At 36.2% G+C, this 17398-nt stretch overlaps 1 protein-coding gene across 5 annotated transcripts in view; it reads right to left on the bottom strand.

Annotated features, from left to right (window-relative positions):
• PCDH7 (protocadherin 7) overlaps window positions 1-17398 on the bottom strand; it is a 395898-nt gene that overhangs the window by 156566 nt on the left and 221934 nt on the right. The window contains exon 3 of one of the 5 annotated variants that reach the window (XM_084626493.1): window positions 76-132. The exons of the other annotated variants lie outside the window; for them this stretch is intronic. Coding sequence (XP_084482619.1) covers window positions 76-132 — 57 coding nt within the window. The remainder of the gene's footprint in view (window positions 1-75; window positions 133-17398) is intronic. 5 annotated transcript variants of the gene reach the window in all.

Raw genomic sequence — 17398 nt, forward strand, 5'->3', positions numbered from 1 at the left:
TTAATGTCAACAATCTTGACAATGAACTGAAAAGCCAACTAAAAAGAAAAAAGAAAACACAAAAGGTGCACACACCAAATACTGTGAGACTCGTGATAAAATCAGGAGAGTTGGCAAGTCTGGTAGCAGCACCTGTAAAATTTAGTTAGCATTCACATTTACAGGCATATTACAAACATATAATATTTCTGTATAATTCAGACCAAGGACATGCACTGCTAAAGGTATACTATACTATAAGTCAGTGGTTCTCAACCAGGGGTACGGATACTCCTGGGGTTACACAGAGGTCATCCAGTGGGTACATCAACTCATCTAGATATTTGCCGTGTTTTACAACAGGCTACATAAAAAGCGCTAGCAAAGTCAGTAAAAACCAAAATTTCAGACAATGACTTGTTTATACTGCTTTATATTCTATAAACTGAAATGTAAGTACTGTACAATATTTGTATTCCAATTGATTTGTTTTATAAATATATGGGAAAATGAGAAAGTAAGTAAATTTTCAGTAATAGTGTGCTGACACTTTATTTTTATATCTGATTTTGTAAGCAAGTAGTTTTTAAGGGAGGTGAAACTTGGGGTACATAAGACAAATCAGACTCCTGACAGGGGTACAGTAGTCTGGAAAGGTTGAGAGCCACTGCTATAAGTGATAGATATTCCTTAGTCATAGCTGCAGTAATAATAAATTGACCTCTTCTGGACTACATGTTAATAAAGTGAAAATTCAACCATGATAAGAAAAAGTCTACAGGGATGAAGAAAAGGAAGTAAATATTTCATTAGTGACTATCAAACACTCAATTCGCTGCCAAATACTAGTATAACATTCTGATTTAGTGAGATGTCAAAAGTTTGTGATTCAGTACTTCAAACAAATTTACTGAAACAGCACCCATGTTCAAGTTTTTGTAATAGATGCATGCTTGATTTCCATAGGAGTCATTATGTCTCTAAACATTTAATAAAAGGACTTCATAAAACAATATATATTGTTATTTGCAATAACCTTGTCTCCTATCTACTAGAAAATATATTTGCTAGTCATACAGTATGTTAGCAAATCTGAAGTATGAGAGGTTAAGTTTTAAAATAGGAAAAAATCTAAAACTGTCCAGTAAAATCATCATTAAAAACACAAAAACACAACAACAATTGTTTTTTCAAGAAAAGTATCAGTGTAACTTCCTGAAAAAAGTTTTCCCGGGAAAGGCTGTGAATTGACTGAATTAGTTCATCGGTATCACAGATGTGCATGCATTAACACTACCTCTGCAGTAGATAGCCTTTGGATAAACTGAGTTCTTCCATTCCCAGTCTCATCTGTTATCTTAAACTCCTGGCAACAAGGGTAGGATTTCCCAACACTAAATTCTAGTAGTGTAATCATCAAAGCTGCACTAGTTGTTAGTGTTGCAAATTCCCAACTCCCCATGCCAGCAAGTAAGTAACCCTTCATGACAATTCTATATCAAATATTAAAACAAATCGTCAAGATTTTTGGTTTATTATCTGCCTCTTTGAATTTGCTTTTTTTTTTTAAAAAAAACAAGATGGCCTAGCTCATAAAATATTAAATAGATAGCAAATATTGAAACAAATTAGAAATATTTTATTTTTGTTAATTTTTTTAAACTCAGGCCTAGGTTCATCCAATACTGAATGTTAATGAAATGTGAATATTAGAAAAGGGATGGAATATGACAGTGCATATGGAAAATGGTAGGTTTCCCTTTCACTGGGAACACAGTTTCAATCTAGTTCAGACTTGAGTGTTGAATATTGAAGCTGAAACATTATAGAAAGTAAATATATACTTTTATTATCTATGGTGTCATTGTAAGCGGTCTAAATGCTGTATGGTTTTGAACAATACACAGTGGTTGATATAATCTCACCTTTTTATATCCATATTTTGTTCACAAGTCTTATTACATGCTTCTATCTGACTTTCCATTTTCATCCACCAGGAAGGATTACTTTAAATGTTCTTTTCCCACATGGTATGTATTTAAAGTAAATTGGCAATGATTAAGAGTTTTAGAATGGTACCATCATAACCCTACCCATTTAGAAGTCAACATTTTGAGGCCTTTGATTTTTAGGGCCTAAATTTTTGGCCAGCTTGAGACAGCTTGGCCTGATTTTTTTTTTTAAATTAAAAAAAAATAAAAAATCTCTCAGTCACCATTGACTTCAGCTGGAAGTGGGAGTGTTTAGCACTTCTGAAAGTCAGATCCAGGGAGCCTTAAATTGGCCAAAATTTGAGGCCTCCAATAAGGACATCAAAATTAGAGGCTGCTTTGAAAATGTTGGGACATTTTGTATTGCATATGTCCCGAGAGGCAAATGATAAAACTGGATTCCCCCTTTACAGTGCATAGTAATAGAGGGACAGATCCTAAAACCTTTTCTCATTTGAACAATATCTTGCAATACAAATAATTCCCCTGAAATCACTGAGTCTATTTGTGTAGTAAGGACCTATGCAGTGTAAGGGAGGCACAATCAGGCCTTAAGTGACTAAAAAGGGTAATGCAGCAATTAAAATATTGCAGCAAACATATAACTATGTGAAATTCTAAAATGTACTAGAGGTTCTTGGCCAAAGCATTCAGATCAGTGGAATTATCCCAGATTTAGGACCTGCCTAAAGAAGTCAATGGTAGCCTTTCCACTGACTTTGAGAGTTTAACTGGGCCCTTACTGCTATAAATGAGAGCAGAATTTGGCTCACTGTCTTTTTGTGCTTTCTAGTAACAAAAATAAAACACTACCAAAAGTCTACATTTTATATATTTTAGAACTTTAGCATCAATACCTGACTTTACCCTCCATTTCAATGTTATGAAAGGTCAGTTTCAAGAAGAAAAAAAGATACACTAGGAATATCAGCTAAGAGTACGTTTATTTTCTTTGGTAGACTATGTAAAGATAAGTATTTTGGGGGCTTTTGCAGCTTCCTGGCAGCTTCCAGAGCATGGAAAATGGCTACATTTTTGTTGAATCAAGCCTAAAGAAGCATTTTTTGTACTTCAGGGCTATAATGTAACGCTGCAGCATTTTGTATCTACAGACAAATGGAAATATATTGTTATGATGTTATTAGTAGTATTTATAACAGCTCTACCATGTTTGATAAATGAAGCCACATTAATTGGTTTCAGGATCTTATTCAAGCTATGGCATATCCACTAGCACTTTTGAATACACAATTAAATATTTCAAAATGTCAGTTTTGTTATAGTTCCACATGGAATGCATACTGATTACAACTACTTGATTTTATTAGATCATTTATATTTATAAACAGAATCATCTACAGTTACTGGAGGTTATGAGCTGTCAAATATAACGTTCAACAAAATAATAAATAAAAGAGTGTAAGCATATAGTATACAAACTATTGACCTACTTAATTGTGTATATAGACTGCAAAAATCCTCTCTAAATGTGTAAGTCTTCCATGCATTGTAGCATTAAGATATTTTAATCTTTTGTTCTTAAGAACTGGGAATAAAGCTAGAAATATTAGTAGCAATAGCTATAAATGCAGCTTATGTCAAAATATAGGCATTTGAGGGTTCAGTCATGTCTTTCACTATATGCACTGCTACATATCTGGGGAGGGAGGAAGAACAACTAGTGTATATTAACTGGTAATAGTATGACTTGGAACTGGTTAGAAAATAAGTATTTCTATGAAAAGAAAGTTAAAAAGAAATGAAAAAGATAAAAACAAATCCAAAATTCTTTTAATAAAAACTGAAAGACAAAACAAACAAACAAAGAATTTTCAAGAACCACCACCTTATTTATTTATTTTCAAAATCTGGAAATTTTCTAAAGAAATTAAAAATATTGTTTAAAGAATAGACTATTTTAAAATAAAAAAAGAATTTCAACCATCTCTAGTTTGAACACAAGTTAGGCTGCATTAACTTTTGAACTAAATAATTCACTGGTAATTTGCTCTAGAAGTAATATGAAGGGTTACTAGGAGTGTTTTCCAAAATATATTTTAGGCACTTCTTTTCACATATTTAGAGCTAATTTGGGGATTTTAAATATTCATGAAAATGAGACAACACTGGCTACATCAAGGGAAAGTACACTGTAAAATCCAATAGAATTCTCTTAATATTACTCTGTCCTGATCTACACAAAAGTCATGATCTATACTGGTACCTCTCCTGAGCAAAGACTGCAAAATTATGTCAAACTGCATGGTTGTTAGCAGGAGTTGGTGTCAAATTGCATGGTGGGTAGAAGAGGAGATGTGTCCACCGAGAAATATTTATACCCAAACTCACTTCACGTGGGAAAACACGAACATTTATATAACATTTTGAAAATTCAAATGCTGATATAAATGCTAGGTATTAAATTGTTTATCAGCGTTAATCAGACATGTTTGAACTTCAGTCTTCAGAAACAAAAAGGCTACACCTGTTCTAGCTCTGAGTGTGTATATATACACAAACACATACACACACGTTAAATGTAACATTGACTCTTTTTCAGAAATTAAGTTCTTAAGAATATTAAATTAAATACTAGACATGGCCAAATCCAATTTGCATGATATAAGAAGATGTTATGGCAATACAGGCTCAGAACATTCAGAATGTTAAACAATTAAATATCATTGGCTGATCAAAGAAAATGAATACTTTCAGATGTGTTTCAATATTACCTTGCCATAACTCTCTTTCATATCAGTATTAAAAAAAATACACACACACACTATTGTCTAGTGAAAACCAAACTTTTAACACGTAACGTCATTAATCTTGCTCAGGGCTACCTGAATTCCTTACATGTGATGTTACTCCTAAATAGAAGAGACCTTTCTATTGGAATCCCTGCATCTGGGCACTTGCAGAAAGCGCGAACACACACATACACAAAGCTATTGGTATTCCACTGTAAAACTAAGAATCAAATACTAGTCTCTAGGGTGCATGAAACAGGTCTATTAATGACATAGTGTGGATTCAAGAAGGGTAGTTGCCTAACACAGCAACAGAGCACACTTTTATAGATACAATTGATTTCATTTCCCTAGAACATCACAAGCTGATATTAGTGTTGCATAGCCTCACCTGCACAACTAATTAGGAAATATGTGCATGAGAGGGGGTCGTTATTTATGACACAATGGGTAGTTGGAAATGTGACTTATAAGGAGTCTGGGAAAGTTCTCCCTCTTGATGGGTTTAGGTCCAGATTTTTTAGGCTCTTAAAGATAGAGATTGGCACCTAGGGGAATTTTTAAAACTTCCAAGGCACGCAGTAAGTTATGTGCTTAGGGCACTTTTCAAAAGCAGTTAGTAACCTATCCATATCTATAGGCATCTAAATACCTTTATAAATCTAGCCTTTAATATACATATGCAACAGACGTTACATCCATGTGAATATGGAATCCTTTTTCTGGTTCCGTTAGGATTGAGAAATATTGTGTGTGTTTAAGTATGAATAATAATTTTAAAAATACTGTAATAAATAATTTGAGGGAACTTTAGATCAAAACTTTATTCAGTCCCTATAAACTCTCACCTGCTATTTCCACATTGTTCTAAGTGCCACATATGCTTACTTGGCCCTAGTCATGTAAATCAATAATAGTCAAACACTGGCTAGTAACCCCCTAACCGACAGTCTACTACGCCACAGAAATGACTCTGGTAAGTGTCTCACTAATGCTTGTTCTGAATTAGCCATGTCTTAAGACTCTTGACGGACCCCTTAGCAGCGGGAGACCAGAATGTGTTCCAGTCACTTTGCAGAATCCTGCTTCTTCCCTGCAGGAATGAAGCATTTTCAGTGGCTGGCAAAATACCAATCAGCTGTGTAGGCTTTGGGGAAAGGGAAATAATGTGGTGTTGCCAGTGCTGATTGTTATGCAATGTCCTTTACAGATCTGATAATGAAGGTAACATTGGTATTTTTCAAAGACTTACCTACATGAGCCAATTACCCTAAAAAAAACTCTCCTCATGGACAAATCTCATGTTTTCTTTCCTATACAGGATCTTCAGTGTTATTTAACAATTGTAAAACTGCTTTGATATTTACCTTTTGGAAAAGTTTGATGTCATTGTTATATGCTGATCCCTGTATTATATCAGGTAAAACCTTTAACATTCCATTTCATAGAAAATCTCCTTTTTAGAAATTGGAGTGTCAATTCTTTTGACTTTATCCTACTTCTGAAAGTAGGATTAACTGTTTTCTGCCAGTGCTATGTTTTGCAAACATAGCAAGTTTAATGTATACTCTGGAATGAAGTACTTCAGTAGAAAATGGATTATAATCTAAGGAATCCCACTTTTGTGGAATGATGTAGAGGAAACTCCCTTGCATAATTTTCAATAGATTAATGAAACTATATTCTTTGTTCTATGTTAGCTGTTTAACCTGCTATACTTATTGGGCTGGCATCACTTCCTCTAAGATGCTAATGTTATCCCATCTCTGAGCAAAAATGCACTGCTATAGGTTTGGTTGGCTAATGCTGAAGATGAAAACGAATCATTGTGATATAAAAGAGTTGTGCATTCCTATGTGATAGAAATAGCATACCCTAGCTTGCTACCATGTATTTTGTATAAAAAAGACTTTGTTGCAAAGATGTGTGGTGTGACCTCATCGAACAGCTGCTGAAATGCTATATCACATCTTTATTTATTGCCGTTCATGTGTAAATTGTATAAGGTTTCAAAGTCTGACAGAAGAATCATGGCATGATTTATGAATGTTTGGGTCTGCCACTATCAGATCTTCAGCTTGAATTCAGATCAACAAAACCCTGTGGTATGCAACCTCATTGCTACATTTTCCAGTATTGAAACTTGTAATACTGACGGACTTGATATAATCATGCTTGTATTTTCTTATTTGACAAAAGATTTTAAAATGGCCATTCAGCTACTTGGATTCCACATCTGGCCTTACTAGAATATTCATAGAACGACAATGCTCAAAGCCTTCTGCTTAACAATGACTCACTATACTGTCTGCTATCCAGTTTTTACTTTCTTACTGAATTTTAGCAGATCACTATATATGGGGTCAGGAAGGAATTTCCCCCCAGGTAGGCTTGGCAGTGACCTTGTGGGATGATCACCTTCCTCTAGAGCATGTGAGTGCAGCTCACTTGCCATGATTATCTGGGTCTCTTTCACTTTATCAAAAAGAAAAGGAGTACTTGTGGCACCGGTTAGTCTCTAAGGTGCCACAAGTACTCCTTTTCTTTTTGCGAATACAGACTAACACGGCTGTTACTCTGAAACCTTTCACTTTATCATTTCCCTTCCATTGTAGTCCCTTCTAGTCTCTGCCTGTGGCACATAATAGCCTAATCTCCTGTGGGTTGTAACACTTGGGTCTCATTTCAGTTGTTGGGTTAGTATGTAAATTAGGAATAAGAGAAATAGAGTACCTGGCACAATGGTGTCCTGGCACAGGACCTGTTTGAATGAGTAAGAGTTTATAGGATTTGGCCATAATCCTGTACAAAGTGTTTACATGAATTATTCTATTTAATCAAGAGGCAGTTTAAGGCTAGATGGGATAATGAGATCATCTAGTCTAACCTCCATTATAGCACAGGCCACCAACACCACTCAGCATTAACCTAACAACTGATCATCACTAACCCAACAATTGAAAGAAGGCGTCATCTCAACATTCTCTGATTAATGTGGCTGCTTGAATTTGAACTGTACCCATGGTCACGTGTTAGACAGTGTTCAAAAAGAATAGAGTGAAATAGATTGGACAGTACTGCTCTTCACCACAAGTAATCAATTACTGAGCGGTAGATGGTATGATGAGGTTAATTTGCTGATTTCTAAATATCTGGCATTTGGCACAGTTGTATGGAATTATCCACTGACTTCCAGAAAAAGTACATAGAAAACTTATTTATAAACAAGGATTTTTAGCATGTATTATAACAAATCTCTGCTTGGATTTAGAATATTCTTCATCCCTGATTTAAAACAACTACAAGGTACAGTCTGGAATTTACGAAAAAGTTATCAGCACAAATGACCTTTAATGATGTTTCCTGAGCTGACGTTTGATCTAGGTTTAGTAGTTCCAATAATGAGTCTTTCTTTAATAAACCAGTAGGTGACCTTTTTTGAAAATTTCCAAAATGACAGGAACATGATACAGGCACCTCTCTATATCTCCTCCTTATCCAAATGTGGAGCCATTGTACAAAGAGGATATTGTTACCTGTCCAGTTTTGAGTTAAAGTGAAGTGTCTAGTGGAGTGCTACAAGAACTAGTGTTAGGTCAGTTCTTAATATCTTTGTATAAGGTCTGAACAAAGCAGAAGACTGCATATTAATAGCAATCACAAATTATATTAAATTGAGAGGTGCTGAGAGGGCCAATGAGGACAGGAGGGACTTAGGGACTTAGAAAGATTAGACGTATGGGCAGGAAATAGCAAAATAAGATTCAGCTTGAAAAAATGCACACTAATACATCTGAGGGAAAAAAAATCAAAGAAAGATATTCAATAGAAAGAAAATATCTGGAAAGAAATAATGCCATAAAACACCTGGGGTAACAATGGGGAGCAAATTAGGTATGAACTTGCAATGCATTATGGAAGGAAAAAAAAGGTCAGTGTGATTTGGGGGTGGATACATAAAGGTAACATGTCACAGAGCAAGGTAAGACTAGTCCTTCTTTATCTATCTGATGAATTTGCAATCAGGAACAGTGCATTCACTTATGACTCTCACTAGCACAAAGACATAGACAAATGTCTGTAGAGGGAGTGCAGGCAAGAGCACCAAAAATTATTTCAGAAGGAATGATTTATAGCAAGGGTTTAAAAGAACTAAACATATATAACTAGGCTAGATGATGGCTAAAGGGACACAATATAACTGTGTACCAATATTTAAAGGATGTGAATACCAAGGAAGGACAAGAATTATTTAGCATGGAACAATGAAAATAAAAACAATGGGGTCAAAACTAAGACAATAAAATGAAGACTATAATATTTCCCAGCAAGGAGATGGACTAGATGACTTTAAAAGCTCCTTTCCTATCAATAAGAGCCTGATCCAAAGCCCACTGACGATGCTGGGTGTCTTTCCATTGACTTCAGTAGGCTTTGGAAGAGGTCAAAGTTTCCGAGTTTCCATTCTGTCACTCTTGTTCGTGTTGAGTAACATACAACTAGTTCCACTGCTTTCAGTAGTACAGAATAAATAATTGCCAGGGCATGCAGAGCTCAACCAATCTATTGCTTACCCCCAAATAAATATGTACTCATGGATTAAAGATACTAATCAACATGAGCATGTGAAAAAAAATATGTATACAATTTGGTCAGTCACATAATCATTCTCTGCCTCAGTTTGATCATACTGTGAAAGGGGAAAATGATACCTACCTCATACAGTGGTGACGTGGGGCTCAACTTATTAAAATTTATAAAGTGCTATGTGATCTCCAAATAGAAGGAAAGGAATTACTTAAGTGCAAATTGTTTATAATTGTTACTGCTTGGGCTTTATAATAAGTTTAGTGGGAGGAGACCAGACAAATACAGTGAGCTGGATTCTCATCTCATTTATGGACATTACTCCAAGTCATTACTGAAATCAGTCAAGTTACCTCAAGTGTTGTAACTAAAATCAGATGTAATGTGCCTCTCAGTATTTATATTAGTAATAAAATTAGAAGTCAGTTATGATGCGCTAAAACAAACAAAAAAAAAAAACAAGCATTTCTCCACCTGAGTTTCCCATATTCAGTGTTGTTGCAAAGACACTATGAGATACTGAAGAATCCTGGCTAACACGTCCACTGTTAAGAATGTACATTTTTAAAATAATTACTGTGTACAACATTCCTGATTTGTTTCTCAATCTCAGAGTTCAAAAGATGAGAGTGAACAGTTGTATTATAAAAAAAAGGACTAGCATGTTACTGGATTCTCTCAATCTGTGCAACCATTGTGGGTGGTCTGCCCCAAAGTCTATCTGCTGACTGTCCAGCTGGCAAATACAGACTAGTGTGTGTAAGAAAACTACAGTACAGCTGTATGCGTGCCACTGATGATTCATTTTTCAGCACATACCAGATCCCAGTTGCTTAATTTAGGGTGGGCTGGGAGTGAAAATCCATTAGACAGACAAAACACGTAGCACAATTAGATAACTTTTATCTTCCCCTGATGTTTTGAATCTGATTACCCTGTAAGGTATTTACCATCCTGATTTTACAGAGGTGATTCTTTTACTTTAATTAAAATTCTTCTTTTAAGATCCTCATTGCTTTTTTCATTGTTCTTAAGATCCAAGGGTTTGGGTCTGTGTTCACCTATGCAAATTGGTGAGGATTTTTATCAAGCCTTCCCCAGGAAAGGGGGTGTAGGGCTTGGGGGGAAGACATCTCCAAATGGGCTCTTTCCCTGTTCTTTGTTTAACACGCTTGGTGGTGGCAGCATAGGGTTCAAGGACAAGGCAAAGTTTGTACCTTGAGGAAGTTTTTAACCTAAGCTGGTAAGACTAAGCTAAGGGGGTCTTACATGCAGGTCCCCACATCTGTACCCTAGAGTTCAGAGTGGGGAAGGAACCTTGACAGCAAGTCACCTCTAACCTCCACTTTCTTTGAGTTTGCAAACATCCAGACAGACACAAAAGAATTGATCCTTCCCAAGCACAATGGGGTACTGTCAAGCCAGGTGGGGGGCATATATTGACTGAACACTTTGTCGGGAAGTTGAACCAGCAGAAATATAGCCTATATGCAAAGTTTTCACCCTTCTCTCCCAGTGGGCATGAATCACCCCCATTCTCTTTACTAAGTTTGGAAACACTAATCAAAATTGAGGAAAAAATTAGGGTTCCCCCCCATGTAACAAACACCCACCTGGCATATTCTAGTCAAGCAAACCAGTCATCTCAGAATAACTGTTGGGTTATTAGGACTTATTTTCCTGCTTTTTTTGAGGATAAGGGGTGTGTGGAACATTTCAGCAAGTAAAATATAAAGTGAAAAATCTGTTAATAATGGCCACCAAAGGGACTGCTGCTTTTCTAGCAGTTATAACAGATGGCCAGATAATGCAGTGTGATTAATAGGAAGGAATTCTCCCAGGGACTGAGCTTTTACTGGGTGTTAGAACAGGTGGCTGTGATTAGCAGATGAATGCTAGCTCAGGTTTTTTGACTTTGGCCTTTCCTTATTATCAGAATTGGTTTTTCAGGGCCAACATTTTAGAGGTTGTTTTTCTAAAGTTAAACATCTAAATCCATACTCAGTCACCTGGGAAAGCAGTCTGATCTTCAGAGGAACTGAACACCCATTTGAAGTCAATGAACAATATTAGAGGGAATCTGTATTAACATTTTTGAGCTTTTTTGCATGTTACAGTAAATTTAAGATTAAGTTATACAGATATTTGAAACTAGTTGTATATTATGCTGATCACTTTTAGCTCTGTTTCTATTCCAGCTAAAGGTTAATGGGAAGGTCAGCTCAAATTCCATACTTGATTGTTTTGTTTTATATAGCAGAATATAGACATTTAATTTTCATATATGGCTTCTTTTCTTTAATGCAGAACTGTGTATATTAAGAATAAACCCATAAGAGTCTACGACTTATATTAGAAGTAATCAAATTACCAAAAATACAGCTAGACAGCTGGCAGATCCATTAGCAACAAGGAGTTCTGTGATCAAGGTTTAATGTCCCAAAAGTTCATGTAACTGAGTGAAGGATTGGTGCTCAGATTAAAGGAACACTGAACATCTGCCATTTCCATAAAACAAGAAATCCAATGCTTAACTTGAAAATTATGCTTAATATGGTAATAATTAGAGTAAGAAGAAATTCTAATGTAATAAATACTTAAATAATCAGTGGGGAGGGGACCCTGGGTTTTCTACCTCCCAGATGAGTGCCATGACACCATCCTGTAGAATCATTCATTCTTTCTCTCTCTCTCTGGCTCAATAATTGTTTAAGTGGTTAGGATTTGAATATGCATGTCCCACCTCTCAGAAGATCCTTTCTCCCTATCAGACATAGCAGGGGACTGAATCTGGATCTCACACATCTCAGGTGAGTGCTTTGACCACTAGGCTAAAAGTTATAAGGGAGTCACCACCACTATCTCCGCCTTTGGCCAGATTTCATATGGGTCCTTATCCAGCAGCCAAATCAGGCTCCATATGTCAGATAGGCAAGAAAATACATATTTCTACCTGGTTTGAGGATCCTGCTGAGGCTTAGGTGTCTGGACACCTAGAGTGAGGCATAGTGTACATGCCCAGCAGGAGAAACCTAGGTGTCTGGGTGACAAACCTGCAGCTTTTACTTGTGTGTTCAGCACAAATATGATTTATTTTTTAAAGCTAGACCTTCAGATATGGGGGAAAAAACCCAAATTTTTTCCCTAATATGTAGTGTTCTAGCAACATAAGCAACTGTAGCTAGAAACTTAAAAGTTGGCTTGCTTTGTAGGTTTTAAATATTCATATGAAGAATATTATCCCGTAGTATTCAAAATATCATAACATAGCTGTGGTAAGGACCTATTACTAAAGTATAATAATCCATCTCCCTATCAGTAGAAAATTATGCCTTACTGTATACACACTCAGTAGTGTTTTGTCAAGTCTAGACTGAAATATGACAAACTATGAAGCTTCCACCTCTTCTGTCAGAAAACTATTTCATGTATTTTCACTAATAAGAAAAATGTCCTGGTAGTAATAGGCCTTGCATAAAAGAAAACAGAAGTAGGGAAAAAGAGGTTAATAATGGACAACGCCTAAACTCACAAGTAAACTTGAAAATAACATAGTTAATAAACAAATAGAAGAGTAATGTATGATAAGCTTGCTTACTAGCATACCTTTGCAGTCTGTGGACATTTCATAATCTGAACTGGGATGAGTTACAGAAAATAGACCAACCATGATATATTAACCAATAATATTAAGTGTAAATGTGTATATAAGCTGATTCATGATTATGTACATTGGATGTCTGGTATACCCTGTATGCACGCCCTACGCCTAAGTCTGATCAACTCAAGTATTGTTTAAGAGGGTTCAAAAAAGAACTAGATAAGATAATGGAGGAATGGTCCATCAGTGCCTATTGGCCAGTATGGGCAGGGATGGTGTCCCAATCATCTGTTTGCCAGAAGCTGGGAATGAGCAACAGGGAATGGATCACTTGACAATTACCTCTTCTGTTCATTCCCTCTGGGGCACCTGGCATTGGCCACTGTCTGAAGACGGGATACTGGGCTAGATGGACCTTTGGTCTAACCCACTATGGCTGTTCTTATGTTCTAAAGAAACCTCAGTAATGAGTCCAGAGTTGAACTGGTTTCTTGGATTCCAGGGAACTGGATGAAGTGTTTTTCCAGAACTGGACGAGGTGCTCTGGATAGGTTGAGTGGCGAAGAAATCTCATCAGTAGTTATCCCAGGGCCAGCCTTATGGACAATGGCACCCTGAGCAACTTCTTTTAAGCCCTTTAAGTACTGCAGGTATCATGCTGCCAGGACTGCAGAGAGGGGATGTGTGTGAGCGCCTGGCTCTCATCCTGCAGTTCCCTTTATCTCCACCTTCTGGGTGGGCACGGCTCTTCTGCAGCATCTTGAGCATGGTGCCCCCTGCAACCACAGCACCGTAGGCTGTTACCCACATCACCCACTCATAAGGCTGGCCCTGAGTTACCCTGAACTATCCTTTTCTAAATTTCCTCCCATTATTCCTGATTATTATCAGAATTCCTCAGATTTCCCAGTCATGTTTTCAGTCATGAAGACTGATAACTGGGTGAAGAGGTATATGCGAGCTTTTCAGAAACACTCATTCTTGGCCTAACACTTCTCCCCAGTGAAATTAATGGTAAAAACTCACACTGCCCTCAACAGGAGCAGACTAAGTTCAATGTTGAGTTCTCTTGAAAATCATACCATACTATCCTACCAAAACTGTCAAATGAGGCTCAAAATATGTTTGAAGAGACCATCAGCTATTGAAAGGAAAGACTTCCTGATTCTGTTTGGATATCAGCCTAAGAACATATGGAATATCATGTTACAGGACTCTGTAGCCAAAACTTGTTTTTGAGAGACAAAAACAAAGCCAAGAATAGAAACTTGATCAAAGGATGTGTAGCAAGACTGGGCAGTAGGGAAAGCTGTTGGTCATGAGAAAGATCATGAAATGTTGAGTTTTCTACAGTAATTCAAACTGTACTACTTATGTGAAAATACAGTAAGAAAGTTAGAATGGCACGTTAAAAAATTGGAGGAAATTTTAATTTGGCTAAATCATTAATTACGCTACACAAAGTATGTGAACCTGCTTATGACAGTTCTCCACTCATGCTGATGTATCTTCTTCAAATGTGAAACCGGAGAGGCTGCCAGTAAGCTGTTTTTCCTAATTTTAACCAATGGATGCTGAGATAATAAAGATAATTAAAATTAGGGCTATCAAGTGATTAAAAAAATAATCACGATTAATTGCATAGTTAAACAATAATGGAATACCACTTATTTAAATATTTTTGATGTTTTCTACATTTTCAAATATATTGATTTCTATTACAACACAGAATAAAGTGTACAGTGCTCACTTTGTATTTTTTTTATTACAAATATTTGAACTGTAAAAATGACAATAGTATTTTTCAATTAATCTATACAAGCACTGTAGTGCAATCTCTTTATCATGAAAGTTGAACTTACAAATATAGAATTAGGTACAAAAAATAACTGAATTGAAAAATAAAACTATGTAAAACTTTAGAGCCTACAAGTCCACTCAGTCCTACTTCAGCCAATCGCGCAGACAAACAAACTTAATTACAACGTGCAGGAGATAATGCTGCCTGTTTCTTATTTACAATGTCACCTAAAAGTGAGAACATGTATTTGTATGGCACTTTTGTAGCCGGCATTACAAGGTATTTATGTGCCAGATCTGCTACACATTCGTATGCCCCTTCATGCTTTGGCCACCATTCCAGAGGACATGTTTCCATGCTGATGATGCTTGTTAAAAATAATGTGTTAATTAAATTTGTGACTGAAGTCCTTGGTGGGAGAACTGTATGTCTTCGGCTCTGTTTTACCCGCATTCTGCCATTTATTTCATGTTATAGCAGTCTTGGATGATGACTCAGCACGTTTGTTTTAAGAACACTTTCATAGCAGACTTGACAAAATGCAAAGAAGATACCAATGTGAGATTTCTGAAACTAGCTACAGCACTCAACCCAAGGTTTAAGAAGCAGAAGTGCCTTTCAAAATCTGAGAGGGACGAGGTGCGGAGCATGCTTTCAGAAGTGCTAAAAGAGCAACATGCAGATGCGGAAATTACAGAACCTGAACCACCAAAAAAGAAAATCAACCATCTGCTTGTGGCATCTGACTCAGATGATGAAAAGGAACATGCATCGGTCCACTCTGCTTTGGATCATTATTGAGCAGAACCAATCATCAGCATGGATGCATGTGGTTGAATGGAATCGGCATGGAATGATGGTTGAAGATGAAGGAACATATGAATCTTTAGTGCATCTGGCACAAATATCTTGCAACGCTGGCTACAACAGTGCTATGCAAATGCATGTTCTTACTTTCAGGTGACATTGTGAATAAGAAACAGGCAGCATTATCTCCTGCACATTGTAATCAAGTTTGTTTGTCTGCGCGATTGGCTGAAGTAGGACTGAGTGGACTTGTAGGCTCTAAAGTTTTACATAGTTTTATTTTTCAATTCAGTTATTTTTTGTACCTAATTCTATATTTGTAAGTTCAACTTTCATGATAAAGAGATTGCACTATAGTGCTTGTGTAGGTTAATTGAAAAATACTATTGTCATTTTTACAGTTCAAATATTTGTAATAAAAAAAATACAAAGTGAGCACTGTACACTTTATTCTGTGTTGTAATAGAAATCAATATATTTGAAAATGTAGAAAAACATCTGAAAATATTTAATAAATTTCATTTAGTATTCTATTGTTTAACAGTGCAATTAATCACAATTTTGTGTTTTAATTGCATGAGTTAACTGCAATTAATTGACAGCCCTATTTAAAATATTTTTCTCAAAGTCTATTGACCTTACTGGTAGTCAATATGGACACTGTTAATAGAACAACTCTTCTGGTAAAACATAACCTGATTGATGCTGGAGAGCAGCAATGGGCAGAAGCAAATTGCAATGTAGTAGAGGCCCTGACAGTTGAAACGTGATTCATTAACTATGTGTGGGTTTTCAGTAAGCAATGCTGACATCTGTGAAAATTCCTTCTGATGATGAAGAATCTGCATTGCAGCAACCAGATGATTTTCTTCAGTGCAAAGCTGATGCACCACCTGCTGCTTAATATGCTGCAGCTGATGATGCTTTAACAGTTTGTGAGGAGCTAGGAGTAGACAGTGAAGAAGAGCCTCTCATCTGAGCTTCAATCCACATTACTGAAAAATCAGCAGGTGATGTGACTGAAGAAGATAAGGATGATAGAGTTACTAATGAAAGTCCTTCTTTTTCCTCTCCTGACTTTCACATTACAAACTAAACACGTAAACAGCAATCAGTGTGCCAGATGAGTAAAAGGGTTTCTGTACAGAACACAACTTGGGTCTGCTGGAAACAATAACCAATGGAATGGCAGTCACATCACTAACAAAGTGGAGATTATTGACTTTTTTTTTTTTTGTTAAAGTGTCATTTGTGGATGTAATTTGACTTGTTTTTTAAATGGAAATACCTGAGTGCACAATTTTGGTTGTTCAAAATTGTAGACATTATTGAAGCCTCTAGAATTTTGATGCATCCGATGAAGTGAGCTGTAGCTCACGAAAGCTCATGCTCAAATAAATTGGTTAGTCTCTAAGATGCCACAAGTACTCCTTTTCTTTTTAGAATTTTGAAGAGGATTTAAAGTTTAAACTTAAGATTTTTAAGTGTCATGTTAAAGAAGAATTAAACAATGCTCCTGTTTCTTGCTTTATCTCTTTCTGACATTACAAAAATTGCTCCTGAGCTCGATGAGTAAGAGTAGGCATTGTAAAGGACAAGAGAACAGCTCTTGACATTGTTTAAACAGCTAATGAGAACACTTTACAATAAAAAGAAACAGGCTGGTGAGCTCTTATCATATGTTAAATATAGAGACAAATTTATTTTTGTGGAGATTCAAAGAGTAGGGGGTCAGGGAAGTTGCACAAAGTCTTATATGGTTAGGAATATAGCAAAACACCATTTTGTAGTTTCCTGAATTTGATGGCCTTTCAGCCACTGCTGAAAGTATTTTAGGTGGATTATTTAATTGTTCTCAATATTTTTCAATTATTTTAAATTT

Source organism: Lepidochelys olivacea (assembly GCF_965140295.1).
Source record: "Lepidochelys olivacea isolate rLepOli2 genome assembly, chromosome: 4".
Classification (NCBI taxonomy): domain Eukaryota; kingdom Metazoa; phylum Chordata; order Testudines; family Cheloniidae; genus Lepidochelys; species Lepidochelys olivacea.